This window comes from Lampris incognitus, chromosome 14 (genome assembly GCF_029633865.1).
Source record: "Lampris incognitus isolate fLamInc1 chromosome 14, fLamInc1.hap2, whole genome shotgun sequence".
NCBI classification, from domain to species: domain Eukaryota; kingdom Metazoa; phylum Chordata; class Actinopteri; order Lampriformes; family Lampridae; genus Lampris; species Lampris incognitus.
In genome coordinates this window covers 22,841,027-22,867,630 of record NC_079224.1, presented here as the reverse complement: position 1 = coordinate 22,867,630, position 26,604 = coordinate 22,841,027, and the positions used below count along the sequence as shown (strand labels likewise).

The 26,604-nt window shown below is 42.4% G+C and overlaps 2 protein-coding genes across 2 annotated transcripts; one reads left to right on the top strand and one right to left on the bottom strand.

The window, feature by feature from the left end:
• Window positions 1-4,485: 4,485 nt before the first annotated feature.
• On the bottom strand, window positions 4,486-14,616 carry cpdp (CPD photolyase). The gene is made up of 10 exons (XM_056293506.1): window positions 14,407-14,616; window positions 13,883-14,223; window positions 13,465-13,613; window positions 13,012-13,194; window positions 12,631-12,789; window positions 11,199-11,397; window positions 10,297-10,449; window positions 9,476-9,597; window positions 5,174-5,333; window positions 4,486-5,083 (listed from the first exon to the last, which is right to left on the bottom strand). The coding sequence occupies exons 2-10, from the start codon at window positions 14,133-14,135 to the stop codon at window positions 4,935-4,937; spliced, it is 1,527 nt and encodes a 508-aa protein (XP_056149481.1). The 5' UTR covers window positions 14,136-14,223; window positions 14,407-14,616; the 3' UTR covers window positions 4,486-4,934.
• A 201-nt stretch (window positions 14,617-14,817) lies between these two features.
• LOC130123756 (UAP56-interacting factor-like) lies at window positions 14,818-26,503 on the top strand. The gene is made up of 9 exons (XM_056293041.1): window positions 14,818-14,977; window positions 15,157-15,294; window positions 19,982-20,145; window positions 23,131-23,267; window positions 24,113-24,185; window positions 24,455-24,510; window positions 24,729-24,803; window positions 25,071-25,197; window positions 25,465-26,503. The coding sequence occupies exons 1-9, from the start codon at window positions 14,905-14,907 to the stop codon at window positions 25,564-25,566; spliced, it is 945 nt and encodes a 314-aa protein (XP_056149016.1). The 5' UTR covers window positions 14,818-14,904; the 3' UTR covers window positions 25,567-26,503.
• The last annotated feature ends 101 nt before the right edge of the window (window positions 26,504-26,604 follow it).

Genomic DNA, 26,604 nt, shown 5'->3' with positions numbered 1-26,604 from the left:
TTGACTGCAACCTAGAGGAAGTTGTTCCTTTATAACTTGCACATTTTTTAATTCTGTTAATAACCTTTGATCATGTTGCTGCCCAATCTGAGTCAACCGTAGATGGGAGTCTTACATGTGTAAGTGTAAATGGTTTACCCAGCTATATTATATTATGAAACTAAAGACAAAGGTTATTATTTTTGTTTAATCCAGTGTTCCACCAGTCCTCCTGTGCTGAGATCAGCAGTGAATGATTTGCTGACTTGCGAAATATGATCGACTTCTTGTTTACTGTCAACTCATACTGTTGCTACCCGATCTAAGTCAACCATGCGCATGCGCAACTCACGTCTACAGTTGACTCAGATTGGGCAGCGACAGAGAGCAGCGCTGGTCGAGTAAGCAAGAGAGTGAATGAAGAGAGGGAGCGGGGGTAGTGCAAGAAATTGTTTTTTTTAAAGGTTCTGAATCACTACAACCACAAGAGGTTCTTGATCATACACTCACAACTGTGCACAAAAACATTTAGGCTGACAGGTCCAGTAATATGCGAGATTATTTGCGGACAGATAAACAAACAAACAGACACACACACACACACACACACACACATGCACGTGACCAAACACATGTTTTGTTTTGTTTTTGTGTTGGTGGTCAGGTCACATAACAATAACAACTTTGATCTGAGCTTACATTAGCCTCAGATTAGCATTCCTACAATTCTTACAAAAGGCCTCACAATTACAGGCCCTGATTTTGATGCCAGATATTTCATTACTCCACCATAGAGCCGTCTGCAAATACAGTAACCACCATAAAATAATGGAGACGGCAAAGATGACTTGAGCACAATGTTTTCAATTCTCTATGACCTCAAACAGGATTCCTATTATATTTCTTCCAAAAAGTAATTTGAATTACTTTACCACATAATGTCCATTCATCCTCTTGACTGTACAACTATTTAAGCTGCAGTTGCAGTTACTCAAAATCTTAAGCACAATTTGAGTATCCAACCCCAAAAAAATCACTGACCCGTTTGGCCACCCCACTCAACACTTTCTGCTGATGTCATTCGAGTGGTGGTGGTGGTGAGGGGGGCTTCATGCAGGCCAAATTCTAAGGCACCTTTCGAAATAAAACAATTCACCAAACTTCCGATTATATGTCTTCACCAGCCACCAGTTCTCTTGCATATCCAAAAATGTTACCTCACATTGTGTTCATCTGTGATGGACTGGAGGCCTGTCCAGGGCGTCTCCCCACCTCGTGCCCAATGACTGCTGGGATAGGCTCCAGCATCCCCACGACCCTGAGAGCAGGATAAGCAGTTTGGATAATGGATGGATGGACATTGTGTTCACATCGATAGGCTCCGACCGCATGGGTGCACAGGGGCCCAAGCACCCACGGACCAATCTTAGGGCAGGGTGAATGTGAAGTTACAGTTGATGCTGGTGGTTTAACCTGATGGGATGCAAACATGAAGCAAGTGAAATAAACATGAAAAAAGCAACCAAATACAAAGCGCCATTTATTCGACTATGCTATACATGGACTTTCTAAAGTAGACACGTCTGTGCCATAGTGTGCCAAGAGTATGCAGTATGAGGACAAATCACCTGGTGTAGTAATTGGTTATAGGTAAATTTGCATATGCTTGGCATGCCATAGCACATGGTCACCTATGTCTGTCTAACAACAATGGCACTACAAATAGCGGCGTTAACGTCCCTTCATACCGACAACTTGATGAACCCAGAATCATTAAAAAACGCACCAGTGGTCAGCATGTGCATGCCTATGTCATTGCTAAAGCAACCCTCGTAAATAAGTCAGCAAATTACAACTGTCTGAACACATGAATCCAATTTGGCCACTTACAAATAACAGTGTGGACAGTCACACTGAAAAATTTGATTTTTGGAAAGATAGGAAAGCAAATCAGATTTGTCTGTGTTAATCTGAATAAGTCTCAAGTCTCAAGAAGTCTACTGTGGATGAGATTGTTTTGAGTGAAGGGATAAAGCACCGATGGAAGAGCGTGGTAAGAATTAATATGAAATTACTTTTTTTTAAAGGTTTTTAAGTTATACAAAAAGTGGAAAGTGAATATTTGAAAACAACTGAAAATATATAACAATTTGTCATTGATTTGACTTTGTGTGGACAATTAAGAATGAAAAATGTAGGGGCGTCTGGGTAGCGTAGCGGTCTATTCTGTTGCCTACCAACACAGGGATCGCCAGTTTGAATCCCCGTGTTACCTCCAGCTTGATCGGGCATCCCTACAGACACAATTGGCCATGTCTGCAGGTGGCAAGCCGTATGTGGGTATGTGTCCTGGTCGCTGCACTAGCGCCTCCTCTGGTCAGTCAGGGTGCCTGTTCAGGGGCAAGGGGGAACTGGGGGGGAATAGCGTGATCCTCCCACATGCTACGTCCCCCTGGCGAAACTCCTCACTGTCAGGTGAAAAGAAGCGGCTGGCGACTCCACATGTATCAGAGGAGGCATGTGGTAGTCTGCAGCCCTCCCCAGATCGGCAGAGGGGGTGGAGCAGTGACCGGGATGGCTCGGAAAATAGGGTAATTGGTCAGGTACAACTGGGGAGAAAAAAAAGGGGGGGGGTCTATAAAAAAATAAATTAAAAAATAAGAAAAGAAGGGTTTTTTTTTTGGGGGGGTTATATCTAAATTCTCAGGAGAATACACCAAGCGGTGAAATAACAGTTTTATTCACAAAACCAACAACTTTTTAAACAAAGAATAAACACACATTGGAAAAACTTTAAGTAAATTAAACAGTCATACTAACAAGATAGTTATATTTATTCTGCCACCCCTCTACGCCCTGTATAAACTGGCAGATAGACAACTCCTCCTCCAATCACCACACTGAAGAGGGTGTTTAGTTCCACTCCATTTAATGGTTGACTGGAAGTAGGCAACCATTCATCAAGTTGCTGCCAAATCATCTGCAGCCCCTTTTCTGGGTTATAGACATGTACAGCTCTTATCAGTTTTGCTTGTTCTCTTGACTCTGCTTAACTAGGAGATCCATCTCTTCTTTAACTGAGAGGTGCAGGCCTATTATGGTGTTCAAGAATTACGCTTTCCAGGCCCTATAATTTTCTGGGCGATCATCAAACTGCAGTAGGCCTGTGGCGATAACTTCTCTACATGCCATGAACCTAACAAGATCAGACATATTCTGATTGTCTCCATAGTGAGCCTGTGCGGTGCTAACAGGAAACTGGGCATGTGTTTTTGGTGAAGGTGGGTGTGGCTTGACCTGTGGGTAAGTCTGAGATTGTGGCACTGGAGTTAGGGCTGGTGCCTGCACCTCACCATGGTGGGGAGTATCTGTGGGTAAGTAACTATGATTCTCAGGTGGCCTGACATGGCCGAAATAAGCTTTGTACGTCTGCTCTCTAAAACTGAATGCTCTGTGGTTTGTGATGGCCTGGTGGCATTTGCATCAGAGTAGGTAACTTGTCTCTCTACGCTGACTGCGTGTCCACTAGGGAAATTTGTTTCAACATCATAGGTGGCCCTTGTAGATGGCTTGCTATGAGGAAAGCTACTGTCTGTGTCTAGGCCATGCATTTGGGAAGGCACTGGTGGTGGCCTTGGCTCTTCTGATATCATGACCGAGTCTGCCTGAGTGTCGGTCCGTAGTCTGGTCTGCTCTTCAGCATAGTCATTGGTTCGCTGAGCAAAATCATGAGCACTGAGTCCTACATCAATTTTCAACTCTAAGTCCGATTCTTTGTCGCACACGAGGGCTGCCACCAATGCTTCGGCCTTTGCAACTGCTGCTGCTGCTGTTTTTTTTTCAGCATTTAGGACATCAAGTTGTGCATCTAAGCATACTTTCTCTGCATCCAAGTGTGCTTTTTGCATTTTAATCTGCATATTTTACTTTAGCTTTGGCCTCTTCGGCCTCTGCAAAGGCTATGGCAGCCGCTGAGCTAGCAGAGGAGCCGCGACAGCGTTTAGATGTTGCTGACCTGCCAGACCAGGTAATAAAGCTGTTTGGGGATTGTGACTTCTGTTCTTCAATAATGTCATGGAAGCCTGATGGTTAAGCTGGTGTTCTGTTGTAAGCCTGTTCTGTTGTGATGACACTGTCCTGCTCTGCTGTATCTCAGCCCGTTCGGAAGCTGTCGTTTTACTATTCTGCCACCCCTATACGCCCTGCATAAGCTGGCAGATAGACAACTCCTCCTCCAATCACCATGCTGAAGAGGGTGGCTACTTCCAGTCAACCATTAAACGGAGTGGAACTAAGCACCCTCTTAAGCATGGTGATTGGAGGAAGAGTTGTCTATCTGTCAGCTTCCGCAGGGCGTATGGGGCTCGGGAAAATAGGGTAATTGGTCAGGTATAATTGGGGAGAAAAAGGGGGAAAATCTAAAAAAAAGAAGAAGAAAAGGTTTTTTTTTGGAAAGTTATATCGAAATTCTCAGAAGAATACACCAAGCAGTGAAATAACGGCAGTTTTATTCACAAAACCAACAACTTACTAAAAAAATACAAATAAACATACATTGGAAAAACTTAGTGAAATTAAACAGTTATACTAACAAGATACAGTAATATCAAAACAATAAAAAGTATGGAAAGGTTGCATCTCGACAAACTTAATCTAATGTTTAATATGTATACATCATGGACTCTGGGATCATCTAAGATGGAGGGTTTAGCTACCATGATTCATTGTAAATTTCTCAATCAACACAGTAAACCGAACCATAAACAACAATCTTGAGTATTAAAACAGTTACTGTGACATTCTCCATAGCCTTTATCTAAACGCATGCTTCATCTTCAAAAGAAATTATTTCCAATACCAAAACGGAAGTTTCCTGAGATAAGAGGAAGAGATACAGTATGACACCGAAGCCCTGAAACATTTTCCTAGTCCTCAACGTTTTCATATATTTCACCTTAAAGGTTTTTGGGGAAGTACTTCCTCTCAAAGCTGGCCACATCAAACTTGCGAAGGCAGCCCTTGTAGTTCATATAGCGAATCTTTCCAAAGATAGGTCTCTCTGCCCATCCCTGGTCATGGATCCCACAAATGGACCACATGCAACCTGCAGAAGAGATGAAAAATCATTTAAACAAGAAATTAATGTAAGGAAATGCCACCTTTTGGGACATGAACAATTTATATTGTGCCTTACCAACAAAGCCATTAGGGTCCTGTCCATCCAGCTCATAGCGGTCATTGAGGTAAAGGGCTATTGAGAGTGCCTCTTCTGGTGAGGAGGTCCACTCCAGGATCTTCTTGGCCCAGTACATCCTCAGGAAACCATGCATTTTCCCCTCAGTAACCATTTGGTACTAAGGGAGAGATAGGTCTTTATGCATGCTCAATAATCCAGGTAAGAAAATCACAGAAAGCTGAATCAGTTCATCTGGACACAACATTTATTGAGAGAGAAACGTTTCATCACTCATCTAGGTGACCTCTTCAGTCTCAACTAACTGCAGGTATCGCCACCTTATAAACAATACAGCAGCATAACAACCGAAAACGATCGGTTTCATATGCAAATTACCATGAGCATTAACTCGAGTTTTAATGGCAATGTGTACTAATCACAGTATCCTGTCCATCGACACAGCGGTTGAGGAAGGGCAGAAATCCCACATTAAACAGGCCCTGGTTAGTGTGGTTATCCCAACTGGGCATTTGTCAAAGCCAGAAAGCTAAGCTAAGTACATCTGTCACCATCTTACAATGCTGTGATTGCAAACATTCCCAAATCCTCTGTGAATAGTACACATTGCCATTGAAACTGTAGTTAATGGTCACGGTGATTTGCATATGAAACTGATTGTTGTTTTTGGTTGTTATACCAATGTATTGTTTATAAGGGTGGGATACCTGCTGTCAGTTGAGACTGAAGAGGTCACTTAGATGGGTGATGAAACGTTTCTGTCAGTAAACGTTGTGTCCAGATGAACTGATTCAACTTTCTGTTACAAGGGAGAGATAGTACATCAATAAACCCATAGCAACCAATGAACTTCTGTTCCTGTTCCATCTCTGTAACTTTCAGCTATGAACATCCACAAAAGGACGTCACACATGCTATGGCGTATCGTATGGTTAGGACATGCTGACAAATAGCACAGCTGAAAATTAAATGTGGTTTCATGAAAGGTGTTGTCATGTTTTGAAAATAACAACATTTTTCTACAATTAGCCCTCACATGTATTTAGCTTTCACTTGGAAGCAAAAGAATACAGCTTCTACTCAACAACTAAAAATAGCACTGTGATGTACAGCACCAAAAATCACTCATTTTACAAACAGGTATGAATTTTTTTGATCCGATTGCCCAGCTTGAACTACGACTAAAGTAAAACTTTAACCGGCTAAAAACAGAGGATTACTATGGGTTAGAGGAAGTAGACTTGTTGGGAATGGACAGTTCAAATCTGAACCTGGTGGGGGAAGTAAATGACCAGCACTTTCCTGTCCTCATCAAGGAAAATTGAGGTGCTTTTGAACAGGGGTCTTCTGGCCCCAAACTGCTGCATTGGATGTTAAGTGTTCAACATACGAATACAATTTGCAAACATTTGGTGACAAAAAAAAGCTGCGTTTGTATGGAAAACTCCTAATGTGGAATGTGTGCAACTGAATGAAAAAAAAAAAGTCAAAATGTGAAGCAGAATTCAGCTTAAAAAAAAAAAGAACATGAATATATGCTCAGTTGACTTTTCCTGTATATAAAAAGGCAATAAGGGGCCAAAAAAATAGACTGCTGTCTGTTTTATCAAGTAGCCCAAGGTTACAAAAAAGGATGGTCTAGATGCTTCATCTAGACCAGGGGTCTCCAACACGTCGCTCGCGAGCTACCAGTAGCTCGCGGCCCCTTTCCAAGTAGCTCACCAAAGGGTTAATGAATCTTTCATAAATTTGAAAACTTGATGAGTCATATTTGTTTGGTCACTTGGAAAACCTGCTTACATTTATATCCAATCAAATTCACAGGTGTCCCACCCCCTCCTTACACAAAATGATTATTTGCCAATTAGTTGTCAATCAAACAGTTGCACTGCTGTCAAGCTTGATGAGTCAGTGGTGATGTGAGATGGACAGCAACCATGACCGCGGCAGCTACCCATACTAGTAAGAGGCTAAAAACATACTATTTTCACGGAGAGTGGGAAACAGAGTTTTGTTTCACGAATGTAAACGACAAGTTTGTGTGTCTGATCTACGGAGCTAGCGTGTCAGTTGGTAAAAGATGTAACGCGGAGCGCCATTTCACCAAAGTCCACAGCAATTTTTCACGGGACTTCCCTGCAGGTAGCAGTCTACGAAAAGAGAAGATAAAGGAGCTGAAAACTATGCTTCAAAGACAAAAGTCTCTATTCACAAGACCAACGAAGAAGGCCAATGCAGCAACAGAGGCTTCGTTTAAAGTGGCGCACATCTTAACGAAGCACAAAAAGTCCTTCACCGACGGCGGGATTGTAAAGGAGGCTACGACTGCGGTGGCTGAAACGTTATTCAGGGACAATAAAAGTAAGACAGAAATGTTGTCTGCTATTGCTGATGTACAACTTGGTGCTAATACTGTGGCAAGGAGAGCGTCTGCGCTGTCTGGATGCGGTAAAACAGCTAGACTCGGACACGAACAGGTGCAAATGGTTTTCAATTCAGTATGGTGAGTCTGTCGACTCCAGTGATACAGCCCAGCTAGCTGTGTTCATTCGGATGGTGTTTGATGACTTTTCCACCAAAGAAGAGTTTTTGACCTTACTTCCACTGAAAACCACAACCAGGGGAGTTGATATTTACAATGCAGTGAAGGACTACTTTGTAGAACAAAAGATCCCTATGGAAAAGCTGGTGTCTGTAACAACTGATGGAGCCCCTGCTATGACAGGTCGTCACTCAGGATTTATTGCGCACTGCAAAGCGGACCTGGACTTTCCAAAGTTTTTGAACTATCACTGCATCATTCACCAGCAGGCTATATGCGCAAAAGTTATGGAATTTGACCGTGTGATGGCACCTGTTGTTAAGATCATCAACTCCATTCGAGCAAAGGCTAAGCAACACCGGAGCTTCAAGCTGTTGCTGGAGGAATGCTCTGCGGAGCATGGGGATCTCCTCCTCCACACTGAAGTCAGATGGCTAAGTCGGGGTAAGATACTACAGCGCTTTCTTTCCTTGCTGGATGAAATCGAGGCATTTATGGAAACGAGGGAGGAGGATACCACCCTATTATCTGATGCAGAGTGGCTACTTGATCTTGCTTTCCTAACAGATGTAACTGAGAAAATTAATGACCTGAACCTACAGTTACAAGGCAAAGATAAAAACATATCTGATATGATCAGTGCTGTCAATGCGTTCAGAGCAAAACTGTCATTGCACATTCAGCAAGTGAAAAACAAAAGGTTTCAGCACTTCCCCTGTGTCTCAAAGATGTTGGAAAGTCACACAGGTGCAGCCAGCATTTTAAATTTTTCCAAGTATTGTGACCTCCTGTCAAGGCTGTGACAGGAGTTTGCAGACAGATTCAGTGACTTTGAGAAACTTGAGCCCTGTGTGACATTTATGGCCAACCCCTTCATGGATGTGGACATAAGTGAGATTTCAGGACAGATTGCTGAACTTTTCTGTGTTGATCCTGTAGAAATGAAAATTGAGGTAATAAACCTTCAAAATAATGTGCAGTTAAAGACTCAACAGCATTCTCAGCATTTCTGGAGCTTAGTAGAGCCAGATAACTATAAGAATCTTCACCAAGCAGCTCTGAAAATGTCTGCTTTGTTTGGGTCTACATACCTCTGTGAGTCTGCCTTTTCTGACATGAATGTCATGAAACCAAAATTCAGAACAAGACTGACAGATGAACATTTAAATGACTCCATAAGAGTGAACCTGAGTGGATACACTCCAGCATACACCTCTCTTGTTGACTCCATGCAGTGCCAGTCATCTCACTAACTACAAAAGACTGAATACACATCACACATACAACTGTACATGTGAATACTCTTGTGAAGTGATACAGTGACATGTGGACAGATATAACAAAATGACAAGTGAGTAAGTAATAATATCTGTGTATTTGTAATTGCATTTTGTTTTGACAGCATTCATATTTCAATTTGATAGTGTGAGATAGACTAGAAAGAAATGCATGCAGAAATACAAAACGCACATGCAGGTGAATTAAATACACTTGGGATGTTTTAATACAAAATGTGAGTTGTGGAAACCAACATTTTGTGAATGTTCAGGCAAAACAAGCTGATTCAGTTTGTTTAGGTTGAAATGAGCTATGAGAATAAATGTTACAAAACACGAGTAGCTCTCGGCCATTTTCATTTCGTAAAAGTAGCTCTCAGAGGAAAGAAGGTTGGAGACCCCTGATCTAGACCATCCTTTTTTGTAACCTTGAGGAATAAACGGAGAGATCTGTTGAAAGTGTTTTGCAGGTGAACAGCGTACCTGGGCCGCATTCCACAGCTTGTCATGGGTCTTGGATTTCTCCAGCTGTTCACATGTGTAGATGTATGGCCTGGGGTCTTTGGCATGATCTTTCAAGGTCTTCTGTGCCCACTCATTTGCACCTGGACCCACCAGAGACCACAAAGCAGCATTATAAAATGGTATATACGGCTAGACAAAACTGGCTAATGCTACAACCGTTGTGGAAAACTTTCATGAAAAAGATGGATCAATCCATTTGTATACTTTATTTTTGGATTACCCCCCTTTTTCTTCCCAATTGTACTTGGCTAATCACCTCACTCTTTCAAGCCGTCCCGGTCACTGCTCCACCCCCTCTGCCGATCTGGGGAGGGCTGCAGACTACCACATGCCTCCTCCGATACATGTGGAGTCGCCAGCTGCTTCTTTTCACCTGACAGTGAGGAGTTTTGCCAGTGGGACGTAGCATGTGGGAGGATCACGCTATTCCTCCCAGTTCCCCCTCCCCCCAAACAGGCGCCCCGCCCGACCAGAGGAGGCACTAGTGCAGCAACCAGGACACATACCCACATCCAGCTCCCCACCCACAGACACGGCCAATTGTGTCTGTAGGAATGTCCAACCAAGCCAGAGGTAACATAGGGATTTGAACCGACGAGCCCTGTGTTGGCAGGCAATGGAATAGACCGCTACACTACCCGGACGCCCTGTTTGTACACTTTACGATTGTGGTATTAACATTCCTTTGGGAAACAACAACAACATGGAAACAAGTTGAGCAATGGTACAGTTACCGTGGCAAAAAAAAAAAAACCAAAAAACTTGGGCTCTTTGCTGACCTTTCACGCTGTCATATTTCTTGTTGTAGAAGCAAAAGTTGTCAGTCAGCTCCCTGCGGACAACCAACTCCTCAATATAAGAGGAGACGGACTCGCCAGCATTCTTGCCACCCTGCTGCACCTCGATGGCCGCTCGCTGGGGTGACAACTGACCTGAGGAGAAGGAGCAAGGGATTGACAAAAGGAGGAAAGAAGAGAAAGAAATGAGATTTCATGGCATGAGCGGAGCAGTAGGAAAGATGGTTGATGAACGTGGTGCTTTTAAGCACAATACTGAGCACTTCCACTTTGCATGGATATTTTTTTGAAGTCCTGTCAATGCACTTTATATTTTGTATACATATATCTTTTTTTTAAGTAGTGCAATACCATGATTTAATGATGATGACAGACATTGCCCTGTGATGGACTGGCGGCCTGTCCAGGGTGTCTCCCTGCCTGCTGCCCAATGACTGCTGGGATAGGCTCCAGCATCCCCACGACCCTGAGAGCAGGATGGGCGGTTTGGACAATGGATGGATGGCCATAGACAATGGGACCGGAGAGCAATGGATTTGTGATGTCTAAATCTAATGCTGTGCTCATTGTATGAAATAAATTCCCTCATCCCCTCCTGTTAATCAACTTCTATGATTTCAATCACTCTTCCACGAGAACAGTCCTAATTCCACAAATATTTGTCAAGATATACCTTTAAATATTATTTGTTATACTTTAAGTGTCTGACATGAACAAACAAGGTCTAGGGCATAGTTTTCACATTTCATATACATAATTTCCAGGCTTTCCGTGATCGTGAGGTCCTCCTCACGTAGAAAACACCAATGTGACTCCTGCTACGCTGGAGAATCCCCCCCCCTTTTCACTGATTTTTTTTTTTTAATATATTTCCAAACACTGACCAAAGCGGATCCAGGGAGAGAGCTGGCTGAGAGCAACCGAGTTTGGGTCGTTACGCTGGGTAGCAAACTGTTTAAGGCGCATGTCGATGAAGGACTCCAGCATAGCCATCCCTGCTGCTGCACCAGGCTTTGCCCACTCTACTTCTCCCACTGCTTTGTCCACCTGCAGAGAGGCCAGGGCTTTGTCCCAGTCCACTGGCTGTATGATAAAGACAGGGGAGGGGAGAGAATTTAGAAAAATGGTCACAGTCAAAAGATTAGGTTTATCAGCGGTAACCTAGAAAAGGTTTTCATGTTTTTGTGAAGTATGTACATCAGAAGGTGCGGATAAATACTAAAAGCCCAAAACACTACTACTACTACTACTACTACTTTTGGCTGCTCCCGTTAGGGGTCACCACAGCGGGTCATCCGTTTCCATCTCTTCCTGTCTCTGCATCTTCCTTTGTCACCTACATATCCTCCCTCACCACATCCATACACCTGCTGTTTGGCCTTCTTCTTTTCCTCTTCCCTGGCAGCTCCATCTTAAACATCCCTCTTCCAATATACCCAGCATCTCTCCTCCATGCATGTCCAAATCATCTCAATCTTGCCTCTCTTGCTTTGTCTACAAACTGTCCAACCTGAGCTGTCCCTCTAATATACTCGTTCCTAATCCTGTCCTCCTTCGTCACTCCCAATTAAAATCTTAGCATCTTCAACTCTGCCACCTCCAGAGCGCCGCCTCCTGTCTTTAAAAGCCGAAAACACACCAGCTCGGAAACAGAGCGGCAAGTCAAATGACAGCCAACATGCATCAAATATGTAAAGTGCTGCTCAAAGATCCTTTTTCCAAAGAAAATATGAATCTGTAAGAGCGTTGATGCTGAAGAACAAAAAATGGATTTGAGCAGTCACAGTGTGTCAAGGAGATGTGTATCAAGCAGATGCTAGATGCCACCAGTGCACTGATTTTATATTGAAATGAATAGGGGCGTCCCTCTTAACACATGTCAATCGGTGCCAGTGTGTTCTGGACTTAAGTCTTTTACCTTCGGCTGAGAGGGTAAGGAACATTTACACCAGTAAAAGTACCAAAGTCACAACAGTGTGGTGAAATCCTATATCTCAAGGGCTCCAATGTAAGGGTTTAGGAAAGAAAAAAAATCCTAAAAGCTGTTTGGCATTTTTGTCATAAAGAGAATTGTTGCATCACTCTTAAGAACTTAAAAGTAATTAATTTGTTGTCGTGACCAAACCCAAAAAGTATCTTGTAGTAAATTTTTAGTAGACACACAAGTCTTGTGGTTTTTCTTCTTTTTTTGCATATTAGTATCCTTTTTGTCATTTAATCGACAGCTACAAAGAACATGCATATACTAAACAGAAACATGTTTCTGTTAACCACAATGTTATTAACAGAGCTCTTCAGGCAGTTTTTGGCAGGTACCTTGGCAGTTCTAGTGGCTGTATATGGGTGTTTGTCAACCAGAGGAAACTCGGTGAGAAACTCTGGAAGAAGTTTGGTGATCTTTCCCCTGATGGTCCTGGCAGAGTACTCAAGCTTGTTCGATGCTAACCAGCAAGGCACAACATTGTGGGCATCAACCTATGGAAAGGAAATTGTTGTGATTCATGTTTATGAGTAAGTGCAAGGGACATTTTTCTTAATATGGGATGCATGCCCCCTTTCTGGGTTACAAGTTATTATCATCTGACCGAGGGCAACTCCAGAGGCCAAGGAATATATGAGTAAAGGCAAGGAAACTAATCAAGAACTCAGGATTAATGTTACCATCAAAAAGTGAGAAGGGGAGGTAAGATTTTGTACCTGTATGAAAGGGATGTCCGCTGCAAGCTTCTTTTTGACATCCTCCAATGACTGCAGAGGTTCTCTGAGAGGGGAGAAATCTGTCACCACAGCCCCAAAACCCTGGTCTGACACAAACCCAGGCAGCACCTCGCCTGCTGCACCATGAAGAAGGTGGAACTGAATGTCAAGAGCCTGGCATTCCTGTGGGTTGGGTGCACAACATAAGCATGGCCCTAGACTAGGATGTGTATTTAGTCCCACTCATATCCGGTGCATTCATCAGTCAAGAAGACCTTATAAATTGACTGTAATGTGGGTTTTGGGCTCCATCTGTTTCATCCAGTTTGCGTTCATCATTTTCCCTCCATGTGTTAAATATTAACTAGCTTTATTTAATAGCCCAGCCATCTGAGCAGGGAAACATACAGGGAATGATGCTCTGTTAAAAACCACAGCCTTTAGCATCTTTACCTTAGCAACTTCTTCAAGACCCTTTAACATGAAACTATAATGCCGGATAGTAGACAATTTGGATTTTGGGGCAAACAGACAGACACAGATGTGCAGGGGTAGCTTCTCTGCCACAGCCAGCTTCTGAGCATGGATAAGGGCCCAGTTATCTGCAACACAGAAGGCAAACAAAACATTGGCAATGCAGAAATATTCTTCTCTGGTCACAGAAAGTTGAATCATTTCATCTGGACAAAATGTTTATTGAGAGAAACGTTTCATCACTCATCTAGGTGACTTCTTTGGTCTCAACTGACAGACACTGAAGGGGTCACAGATGAACTGATCCAACTTTCTGTGATTTCCTTACATGGATCATTGAGCATGCATAAAGACATTATTCTCTGGTGTAAATGTGGCCTGTTTCAATTTTTTTTACCGTGAACTCTGTGGTCCCTTGACATCCAGTAAAGAACACCAGCCGAACTCTGTTTGAGCTTGTGAGATTCTGACACAAAACGGAGGCGCTTTGGATTAAATTTCAAATCTTTGTTCTCTGTCCTCTTCTCTGTGACTTTCTCCTGCAGCCAGCCCTCTGTTCTCTCCCTTATCCCCTCTTTCGATGGAACCAACTTCCTCTTGGCATCAGAAGCTGTGGATTCAGCACTTGCCTTGCGTTTTTGGCGTGGCATGGTGATTTTGCTGCAGAATAACTTTGTCAAGGATGCGAGTAGCAGGAAGCCTTTCTGTTTTTCGTGCGTCGAAATCCTCAATATGTGCCTTAAAATAAGGAGAGTGATTCGTCGTCAATGAATGTTAAAGATCAAACTTTTCCAATTGCTCCACTTTGCAGGAAAAAAACATGCGTATGTTCAAAATACAGCCAACAAAGCATTCTCTATCGAGAATCACTACAGAGAAGACAGAAAGGCTGCAATTAGATGTTAACCCTAATCAACTTACCTCTTGCATACAGTGGTACGTACATAAAGAGAAAAGACGCAAATACCGATGCCTGGTTGAGATTGTGCGAGGAAAGTGACAACGAAAATCAAAATACGCAGTCGGCTAGAGTAACCAAATGCACTTACAACCACTACACCCGCAGACCCTTACACAAGCAACAAAATACACGTGAGTGCTCCGGGTTTTGTAACAGAGGCTGTGTATAACACGTTGGCCCATGAGACTACACTTCCCATATTCCTGTAGGGAAAAACGTACGTCATGACGTAAAACGTACGTGTTGCGTAGAGGGGAGGTTTAAGTCATCCTGTGGCTGTTGCTGCGCTAGCGTAGGGTAGGGTAGGTGGCGGTAATGCATCTTAACGCTGGTTGCCACCTGCCATAAAACCGAAAGAGAAGAAGCTGGCTTAGTGCATAGGCAAGGCTAGCAAGAAGCAAACAACCTAGTAATAACGCGTCTTTTCTATAGTTAACTTTTAAACTTATTTTTGAAGCATGAGCGAAAATGGATCTACTGCTGGGCGCGGGAAAAAATCAGCGGTGCCTGATAAGGTCGATATGTCTTTAGGTAAGGCCTCGGCTCCAGTTTAACCTAGTAATAACGGCATTACTAGTTAAGACACTCGCCTATTTAAGCAACCATTTTAGTTCGTTTGTATTTGCACTTTTAATGCATTGACACTCATCAGAAAATCACATTGCTCATCTGCAGTATTTTGCCCGTGTCTTTTATTTTTTCTCCAACAGATGACATTATTCGCCTGAATAAAAAAGAGCAACAGTCAAGAAGGAGACGGGCCATCGGGAACCGCAGGCCAGTACCGAAGAAAGGTCGTACAGCCCAGGGAAAGGGGATCACAAGAGCAGGAGGGCCGGTCCAAAGAGGTGTGTATACGATTGTCCCCCCCCCCCATCCCTTGAAGTCCCGTCGTTTTAAGCCTTTTACAATTAAAAACGGCCTTGGTGTCTACTACAGTGGCTTCAGAAATGATGTGTCCACATTGGGTGTCTCTTGTTTTGCTGTGTTACGAAGTCAAATTGAAATGGAATCTTCGTTGTATCTTAAGGAAGTATCCGTTCATAATATCAGAAGGAAACGAAGTATTTAGTGGCCTTCGGAAATATACCAGAAATAAAAATCTGAAACTCACTTATTTGATCATTCACGCCCTTTGTATCAGTGGATTAAATTGGAGTTGCTAGCAGGTTAAATGCCGGAGAATGTTATGAAAAGATTGGCAAAGCATTTCTGTGTGCACTCATTGCTCATTGAAACAAATGAGAAAACATTAAGGCACAACACAGGCACTACCAACACCAGCCCTTCTAACTTAATTGAACAAACTGACAAATCTTGTAATTGTCAGAGAAGTGACCAAAAGACCAGCTACAACATTCAGAGTTGCAATGCTTAGTGTCTTAAATGGGAAAACTGCCCAGAGATTAGTAGGGTCTAAAACCTCAATTCCGTGACCACTCTCTGGTTAACATGTTTTGATGATTTATTTGACTTCTATGGACCTTTTGAAAGAAATTTAGCTCCCATGTCCCTCCCAAAAATCCCGGGCATTTTTGCTAGAGGGCCAAATCCAAGATGGCTGCCTGTGGCCATATTGAAAAATTAACTTTTGAACCAGAGCACCTAGAATCATGGATGAAGACACTTTTTCATATAAGTCAACCATGAGGATTCTGATTCTGACAGTTTGACATTATGACATCATTTTGACCCAGAAATCCAAGATGGCCACCATCCAGTGGAGTGAAGATGTGAACGGGAAGGTGTTTTTCAGTGAACGTTGCCTTTAAAAGACAACTTCTAAAGTAGATTCTACTTTGAAACTATATTTTATCATTTATTCTGGTAGATCATGCTGTTACCTTTCAAATGATGTATAATACACCAAGGTTTAAACAACAATAACTTATAAAATATGGTAAACATGTAGCCTATACCTGTCTGTGCCTCCTGTGCCGTGTGTGTGTGTGTGTGTGTGTGTGTGTGTGTGTGTGTGTGTGCGTGGGTGCGTGCGTGCTTGCGTGCTTGCGTGACGGGGTTGCGGGTCAGGGCTGGCCAACTAATAGGCTGTTAGTTACTGTCCCTTCAAAAATATTGTGGTCATGACCTTTCAGAAAATTGTCTAGCTAGCTAGATAATTATTAGCCTATTCCGCGGTCATCACACTCTTTTGATCCTGAGACTAAAGTAAGTATCACAGTTTTCATGATATTTTTATCATTGTGTTGATATTAATAATAATAAATAATATTTGTTAGCTAATAAAGGCTAATCACATTTCATATTTGCTAGCTTGATCACAATCGCTACTAGTTGCTAACTTTAGCTCACACACACACACAAGCAGGTGCACAGCATTAATAGTGTGTGTTTCATAGGCTATACATATTCACTACACACACACACACACACACACACACACAGTAATTTAACAACTGTTCATAAACTAGCATAGCTAGCTAGTGATTTTGATCACATTTTAACATTGTGCCAACCAATGCTGTGATAGGGCTGGTTGGCAAAAATGCACATGACTTTAATCACGAATCACCTGATTTTATAAAACTTTTGTGTGAAGTATATACATTGTTATATTGTTATATTACATTAAAGTATCAACTTAAAGTACATTATTTAATTTTTGGAGATGGCCTCGGTTGAAAAAAAGCACCAGTTCAATTAAGCAATACTTAAACTATAAACTAATGTACCATCATAGAAAATCACCCTGAGCAAACTTGTTTTTTGTTTTTGCCTATAGGTGAATGGAACAGTAGAGATGTACATAACTGCTTGAGAATGGAAGAAATCAATCAACTTACAGGGACAAATAGACAGCATATAATTCATCAGACTCCATGTGTCCTCCAGTGTGGCAGGCTTTGTGATGAAGCCACTGATTCCATTTCCTCAATTCAGAGGTGGGAAAATATCAAGAAAAGGACCCTGTTATGGAGCGGTCTTGACAAGTTTGGAAATGTCCATGAAACTAACTGTTGATTGGGATAAAGATCCCGTCGGACAATGTGTCCATGATACATGTACGCTGACCTTATGGAATGTCAAGAAACTGGAACAGGCCCAGAAAAGACAGAAAAAACGAGAAGTTGATGAATGCCAATCTCAGTCTTCATCTATTTCTGATGTTTCTTCCCCAGTTGCGGCTCCAGCTACCAAACGGCTGCGATCGAGTCTAGGGCAGATACATGATAAAACAAAATGTGTCTGGTGCTGTAAGACTGAGTCAGTCAAGCACCCAGAATCAAAGTTGAAGCTGATTTCGTATGATCACGCATGGGCAGTTTTCAAGAGCCACACAGTGACCTTGGAACATCAGAAAATGCGAGACAGAATAAACTGTCTGATCGATTCTGCCGCTGATCAGCCCTACGCACTTGAGATCAGATATCACTTAAAATGCTGGTTGAAATATGTGCGTAATTATCAGAAAATGAGTGAAGATGACAAACTTCCACACATGCAAAATGTCACTCTCCATGAGGCTCAGTCTATCTTCTTTGACCACATAAGAACAGTCATCTTTGAGGAACATGAGCTAAGGTCACTGCAGAGCCTCCTCAAAGACTACAGCTCCATCATCTCTCAGTATGGCTTCCCAACATCCAGGATCAAGTCATCCTACATCAAAGACATCCTGACCCGGGAGTTTGAGGGCAAGGTCGGCTTCCACTCCCGCCCTCAAGAACCAGAGCAACCTAGTCTATGACACGTCTGGGGGTGGTTCATATGTGGAAGCAGCACTTTCCTCCATTGGTGTCAGCAGTGAGCAACTGGTTCACAATGTGGCTGAGTGGCTCAGGGATGACATCAAGTCAATTAAACTTGTACCATGGCCGCCGAAGGTCGAGGAGCTAGAGGAGGAGGAAGAACTCTCGCCTCTCATGGTGCAGCTGCTGTCTGCTTTGCGGGGGAAGGAGGGGGTGGATCTATCTCCGAGCACACTCTCTCTCAGCTCTCTCATCACACAATATGTCACAAAGCGACCCACCACTACCGCCATCAATACCACCATCACCCTTCACGGGATCACTCGCAGCAAGGAGCTTGTTGACTATTTCTACAAGCTGGGCATGGGGATCAGCTACCCAAATGTGCTTCTCCTGCGTGATGTCTGGGCCACGCATGACCTCGAGCGGTGTTCTGTGTGTCCTAACGAGATAGCTGAAGGAGAGCCAAGCATCTGCATCATTGACAATGATGACTTTGCCAACCTATCTGCACCAGAGCCAGCTGAAGAGAGTGAGGAAGATGACAGTGAGGAGGAGGAGGAGGGAGATGATGATGTACAGAAGAGGAGGGGGGATCCATCGGAATCTGATGATTCAGAATGCTCTTATTCAGACTGATCATGTGATGTTTTAAGCTTGTTGGTGTTAAGGTTTCAATGACAGCTGTTTGTTGTTGTTGTATTGTTAAGTTCACTATAAAAAGAGCTTATTTTGAAGTTATTAGTTTTCTTGTCATGAATTCATCAATTATACTGCAAGAGGTCCTTATGAAGGTAGTTTGTTTAATGTACAGTAGTACCAAGGTAAAATGGGTTTTGACATTATCTTTTCAGTGAACATAATGGTGATTTGGTAGGCATGGATTCTGGATTCAAAGTTATGTTTTCACTCTACAGGATAGTGGCCATCTTTGATTTCTGGGTCAAAATGATGTCATAACGTCAAACAGACAGGTGTATAGGCTACATGTTTACCATATTTTATAAGTTATTGTTGTTTAAACCTTGGTGTATTATACATCATTTGAAGGGTAACAGCATGATCTACCAGATTAAATGATAAAATTTAGTTTAGACATAAAATGTACTTTAGAAGTTGTCTTTTATAGGCAACGTTCACTGAAAAACACCTTCCCGTTCACATCTTCACTCCACTGGATGGTGGCCATCTTGGATTTCTGGGTCAAAATGATGTCATAATGTCAAACTGTCAGAATCAGAATCCTTATGGTTGACTTATATGAAAAAGTGTCCTCATCCATGATTCTAGGTGCTCTGGTTCAAAAGTTAATTTTTCAATATGGCCGCAGGCAGCCATCTTGGATTTGGCCCTCTAGCAAAAATGCCCGGGATTTTTGGGAGGGACATGGGAGCTAAATTTCTTTCAAAAGGTCCATAGAAGTCAAATAAATCATCAAAACATGTTAACCAGAGAGTGGTCACGGAATTGAGGTTTTAGACCCTACTAGATGTATAATGTCTTCAGTCCTTTGCGGATTTGACCTTCTGCAGTCTGAGAAAGACGTACCCCTGAAGACACACTGCTTTAATTGCTGCTGAAGGTCTGTCTAAAAATTACTCTTGAGGTTTTAACACTTTTGCGCATGAACAGTTTGTCTTTTATTTTCAAAAAATTCTTAAGATTTTTTTGCTTTATAAATATGTTGCATTCATTGTGTTACTGAAGGGAGAAATATTTCAATGCATTAAAGTTTGATGGTGTAATGGGAACCGAATAAGAAAAAGTTCAATGGGAGGGGAGGTGAATATTTTCTGAAGGCACTGTACATCAATGTCTTTTCCAGGGAGTGGTGTGTCACGAGGTAGAGTAACTAAGTTGAGAGGCAGAAGGGTCCCACCCCCAGTTGGTCGACGACGTGGTCAAGGGGTCATCACCGGACTGGCAGCTAGGAGGCCAGCTGCGCTACAGAAAGGCACCAGCCTACTCAACAGGACAGCAGTTGCTCAGGTACTACAGGAAATCATACACACTAGGGCCAGCCAAGTATGTTGGGGCACTGGTATCATCAGTTTAGAAGAGCCTTCATTTTGTAACCATCTGAAAGGTAGACTTGGCCTTAATCCCAGAAAGTTGAATCAGTTCATCTGGACACAACGTTTAGTAGGAGAAACATTTCATCATTCATCTAAGTGACTTCGTCAGTCTCAGGTGACTGCAGGTATCCCCAACCTTAAAAACAGCACAGTTGTATAACGGCTGAACAGATCGTTGGTTTCGGTCATTATGCAATTATGCTGTTTATAAGGTTGAAGATACCTACAGTCAGCTGAGACTGACGAAGTCACTTAGATGAATGATGAAATGTTTCTCCCACTAAAAATGTCCAGATGAACTGGACAGATGAACTGATTCAATCAACTTTCTAGGATTTCCTTACCTGGATTATTGAGCATGCATCAAGACACTTGGCTTTAATGCATATGCATTGTCCCTGCTGGTGGATTATAAGTGATTATTGTGACAGTAAGTGATAAAGAAATCCACCGTCAGTTTTCTGTTTCCAAGATACGTTTTAAAAGCAAAATGGGAGGGAATTAATTGAAAATGATGTCCTCCCTGCGACTATCTGCCAGTAAACCTGTCAATGTTGATTCTTCTATGTAAGTTCTCAGTGCTTGTCCTGTATATGTCATGTCTTCTTACGCCACCCTCTGCTCACTCACTGAGTGCATTCTTTAACCTGCTGATGAGCTGGTGGAACAAGGTAAATGATTACTGGCCACCAGTGTAAGGGTGGAAGAAAAACAAATGCTAAAGCCCATGTAATGTATAGTCAATTTGTAACTCTTTGTATTTCAGAAGAGAAGAGCTTTATCATACATTCTTACCTCAATCATATTTAGTGCATTGTGCTCCTCAGCATTTTAGTGGGCCAGTGACATTAATTTTGATGAGAGTGAATAAGGATTCAATCAAATGAACTGTGTAAAATCAACCTAACTGGTGGGTACAGTTTTATAGTTGTATGTATTGATTACGAGGTTACTTGAGGTTATTTCATTAATTCTATGGATATAGTTGTACATATTGATTACGAGTTTACTTGAGGTTATTTCATTAATTCTATGGACATATTACATATTCCAGAAAAGCTGAATCAGTTCATCGGGACACAAGGTTTAGTGGGAGAAACGTTTCATCAAACATCTAATTGACTTTGTCAGTCTCAGCTAACTGCGGGGATCCCCAACCTTATAAACAGTACAGTTGCATAATGACCAAAACCGATCCTCTAACAGCAGTTGTCATATGCTAACCACTGGGCCACCATGCCCAGTGGTTAACATAGGTCTTGGGTTCAAACCCCAGGCCGTCCCAGGTCCTTTCTGTGTGAAGTTTGCATGTTCTCCCTGTGTCTGCGTGGGTTTCCTCTGGATATTCCGGTTTCCTCCCACCATCAAAAAGACATGCTTGTTGGGGTTAATACTCCTGACTTTGCCCTTGACCAAGGCAATGGAAAGAAGAACAGGAGTTGGTCCCTGGGCGCTACGGCTGCCCACTGCTCCTGTACAATAGGATGGGTTAAATGCAGAGATCAAATTTGTTGTAAGGATACAATGACAAAATAAAGTGGCTTTATGCAGTGGCCTCTTCAGTCTCAAATGATTGCAGGTATCCCTACCCTTAAAAACAATACAGTAACATAACACTGAAAAACAACAATCGGTTTCATATGCAGATGTGATGTGCATATCCTAAGGATGGGAATAGCTGCAGTCAGTTGAGACTGAAGAGGTCACTTAGATGAGTGATGAAACGTTTCTCTCAATAAACGATGTGTCCAGATGAACTGATTTAACTTTCTGTGAAAATGAATGATTTCATTTTCAATAAAAAGGAGAGCAGATGTAACAAAAGTTGATTTCTCTACCTCTCTGCTGAAAGTTCATTTCTATAATTTTAACGATTCATGGGATGAGACTACCCTTATTTCCATGCTTTTTTTAAGAACAGAACATTGCTGTCTGGTGGCGAAATTAACGTATCTGCAAATTTGGCAATGTTCTTTCTAATATGTAAACCGAATGTATAGGTACCTAGTTAAGAGTTTGTGAATGTCTCAATATTCCTAATCAAATGCAACGTGTTTTCCAAAGCTTGTAATAATGTAATGTTTGGTTTAAAATGATGAAATCTTTTTTTCACTTCCTGTAAAGTAAGCTTCTTTGCAGGTATGGGATTTTTGCCTGACAGCAATAATGATTACCACAGTGATATACTGTCTATAACATCGAGTAATGGAAGGCCGCAGAAAGTTTAACGGTGGCCAACAAAAGATAACAAAAGGGAGTGAAGAAAGTGAGGGAGGCAGGCAAAAATGTTGAGCCCCCCCAAAACACTGGCATGCTATACCTCATCTTGTTAACCCCAATGTCAGCTAAATTTTTACTTCTTGGGGGAAGTTATACTAAGGCTCACACAGTTGGAGATGAGAAGGCTAAAAAATAATTCTGGTAGCATTCTTCTTCATTGGGTTGGAGCTCCCAGTGTCTGAAAGAAAGCAAGTGCTTGTGGAAAACTGAAGTTAATGGGATCCAAAACATCAGTGTAAAACAAAAATGAGGGCACTTAAAATGCATTATGTGATACAAATTGTATTGGCTGACTCTGGATATTAGGTGTATTAGCTATATTTTCTAGGGGGAGAAACATTGACAAGTATAACTGAAAGAAAGTCAATTTATCTGGCATCGTATTCTAGAACTGAATCCAGCTTTTGTACCCTGCATCTGTACTTCCACCATGTCAGTGGCCTTTTGAAGTTTGTGGGAGGCAGCTAACTGTCATAAAGAGTTTATGCTACATTCATTACGCCACATGGAGCTATAAACTGATCAGAAGATTTTAGGATACAGTGACATGGTGAAACATCCAAAAAGTCGACCTTACTCCACCTGTATGAATTGTTTACTTTAAAACTTCCCCATCCAGAAAACAAGGCCTTTTATCCAATACAATGAAGCCCAATACAGAAGATCAGATGTGCAACGAAAGCGCTACAGAGCAGCAGACCCACAGAGAGGCCAGAATACAGCATCAGTAAGGAGACCATTTCAGCTGCAGAGACGGTGAGATCTAAAAATACGAACAGGGTCTTATTAATGATTCTTCATGTGGGGGAAACAAGAAAACATAAAATTATGCAAAGTGAAGTTGAATTAATTTCCATTAGCTACTAGTTACATTTAGAATTTTACTTTCTCGTTTAGCAGACCTTTTTATCCAAAATGACGAGCAAGTCAGTAGATATGTTCATGTTTCTCCTACAGACACTTTAGTTTCAAAAAGTAGTATCATAGCCAAGACTGCATGTCATGTGCCATGGATAGCTCACCAATGGCAAGTGGTAGTAGGTTCAAATTAAAAAGGAGCTGGCGTCCGGGTAGCGTGGCGGGCTATTCCATTGCCTACCAACATGGGGATCGCCGGATCGAATTCCTGTGTTACCTCCAGCATGGTCGGGCATCCCTACAGACACAATTGGCCGTGTCTGTGGGTGGGAAGCCGGATGTGGGTATGTTACCTGGCCGCTGCACTAGCGCCTCCTCTGGCTGGTCGGGGTGCTTGTTCAGGGGGAGGAGGAACTGGGGGGAATAGCGTGTTCCTCCCACATGCTATGTCCCCCTGGCGAAACTACTCACTGTCAGGTGAAAAGAAGCGGCTGGTGACCCACATGTATTGGAGGAGACATGTTGTAGTCTGCAGCCCTCCCTGGATCAGCAGAGAGGGTGGAGCAGCGACTGGTACACCTCAGAAGAGTGGGTTAATTGGCTGGGTGCAATTGGGGAGAAAAGGGGAGAAAAAAAATCCCCCCCCAAAAAAAGAAGGAGCTGGACAATGCCACAAGAGTGCATGTCATATGAAGTACACTAGTAATATTCTTGATACTAATTCTTGTATCTCAATGATACAGACCATTGCCACCTGTCCATCAGGCCCAGAGGGAGGCGCGTCAGGCAACCTTTCTCATCCGTAGGGGGCTCAAGGTATTTATTACCTCCAGTTTTCTAGGGGGGCTCTGACATCCAGGTGTAAGGGGTATCATTAGATCTATTTATAGTGTAACAGATCATGTTGTGAATATTTATATGTGTGAATTGATCACACTTATATTTCACTATATGAAAGGCACGTGTGCAGATACAACAGCTTATCTGAAAGCCTCTTTATGACCTAAGCTATTTATTGAATAGATCCTACTGTGACTATTCCTACTGTGAGTTTATTCCTCATGTGAAATTTCTCCACCCTTCAGATTCATGCCCAGGTGCAGAAGCCAAATCAGCGCACAGCTCCGGTCAGAACTCGCCAGTGAGTATTTGTAGATGTTTTTTCAGCATTAGCTGTACACCTGACAAAATATGTTGGTTTAAAACATGTTGTATGTGTATTTGATGGAGACATATGTTTAAAAGGGGGAGATGTCAGTGGTAATCCTCGTCCAACACTTTAGGGCACATTGTTATTTGTTTTATCTCTGGTACATCTTGCCAATCCAGTAATATTACCTTCTTCCGTTTTACCACCAGGTGGCGCACATCAACGAATGGCAGTGGAATCCTGACAGTATCGATCGACAACCCCACAGCCAGAACACAGCCTGAGTAAATACTGCCAACCATATAAACCCAACAGAATCCTTTAAACAACACGTAATGTCTTAACTGTCACTTTATGAGATAACTGGTTGTGTCGGCACGTTCAGAAAGTAATTTTTTTTTGTAATCAGCGTTGTCCTCAATTGCTAAACACATTGTATGTGCAAGAAATTTTCATGTGGCATTGAAACCCCACTCTTCACAATACACATAAGGCACATTGCAAACATGGGTGTAACGATAAACGTTAAGTTTCTCTCAAACTTCCCCTAGGCCTCCCTCTGCATGGTCCCTACACCCCCCAGCTGTCAGCTTTGTCCCAGTGAAGACGGGTGTTATAGAGAAGAAAACGCCAAAAGGAGTGGCTCTCCAGTTTGACATAAACAGTGTTGGGAAACCGGTGAGGGAATGATGGTTGGATTTTCTTTATGAGCAAGTACACGGGCCTATGAGGGTCATAATTAAGTGACTCACTGCTCCAAATCTTCCAAAACCATGGCACCTACCGAGTCATTTATCCTCTCAAAAGGCCCTTGGAGAACTTCGATTTATCTTTTTCTATTACAATAGTTGAAGAAAGTACACCAGATCAAACTCTGTGCTCGCAGTTGAGTGAAAAATTTTAGTAGGGGTTTGCTGACAAGTCTCCTCCTCTTCCCCCTCACAGCAGACAGCGATGACTTTGAACGAGCGATTCCGCATCCTGAAAGATCAGCGCACTGCCACAGCACAAAGCAATAAAGGCAGCAGATTTGTTACCGTGGGCTAGCTGGAGACACAAGGAAAAAGGACTGGGAATCCTTTTTGCCCTGCTCAGACTCACATACTGGACCCTTCCGATGGATGGAATAGTGCTGACCAGTCTTGCGCTGACCTATTGGGAATGATTTTACTTTAACTTAAGAGAAAGGAGGTTAACTGAGGGAGAAATACCAGTTCCAAGTGCATAACTACTCAGCTATGAGAACTCCTGGGTGCAGCTATTAATGGAGGACACTATTTTGTGGTTGTGGTTATTTTTATTGATGTCATTGTACCTGTGACTGTCAACACAAAAGTGAGGACTTCTTGGAAGAAATCCCTCTTGCCATATAGAGGACTGCTGTCTAGTTTAGGGTGGCACGTATGTTAACCCATCGCTTTTTGACCTTTCTAAAAGTTGTTTTGTAATGTTAGTTCAAATAAATGCCACACTGTCTTCTCTTTCAAAACTCATACTTATTGGTGCTTCAGCCTAGTGCAGTTTCCCAACCCAGTCCTCAAGGAACCCCTATCCTGCAGATTTTCTTTGCAATCCTGAATAGGTACCTGTTTGTAGTTATTCAACCAATCAGCAACGAATTATGTCAGACGTTGCACACTTGCATAATTAAGTGCTGTGAGATGACTGGTTGAGTAAGTACAACCAGGGATAGCTATGCAGGGTTACAATGAAAATCTGCAGGATAGGGGTTCCTTGAGGACTGGGTTGGGAAACGCTGGCCTAGTGTATGCATCAGACTCCCTGTGGAGCAGTTTAGCGTCGTTTTCATTTCAAACAGTGCCATCTACTGGAAAAACAACGCTACTATTTTTGTCCAGGATTTTTTTTTTTTGTAATTTACAAGCGGAACAAAACAGAAAAGTTTAGAAAATCTTCAGGGTTAAAGGAAAGGCAACACAAGATTCTCAGAGGCAATGCTAAGTGTAACTATCACAGTAAATGGCTTGCTGCTATATTCATAAGTAACATTTCACAAGGTTTTATTAATGAGCAGATGTAGCATTTATTAATGCACCGATTTCAGCCAGATTGACAAGACAAACT

Coding starts and splice junctions, on each gene's coding strand:
- cpdp (XM_056293506.1), bottom strand. CDS start 14,135: ATGCCACGCCAAAAACGCAAGGCAAGTGCTGAATCCACAGCTTCTGAT. Junction 12,790..13,011: donor CGGACATCCCTTTCATACAG/GTACAAAATCTT, acceptor TCCTTTCCATAG/GTTGATGCCCACAATGTTGT. Junction 5,334..9,475: donor AGCTGTGGAATGCGGCCCAG/GTACGCTGTTCA, acceptor TCTCTCCCTTAG/TACCAAATGGTTACTGAGGG.
- LOC130123756 (XM_056293041.1), top strand. CDS start 14,905: ATGAGCGAAAATGGATCTACTGCTGGGCGCGGGAAAAAATCAGCGGTG. Junction 23,268..24,112: donor CCATTTCAGCTGCAGAGACG/GTGAGATCTAAA, acceptor TCAATGATACAG/ACCATTGCCACCTGTCCATC. Junction 25,198..25,464: donor TAAACAGTGTTGGGAAACCG/GTGAGGGAATGA, acceptor TCCCCCTCACAG/CAGACAGCGATGACTTTGAA.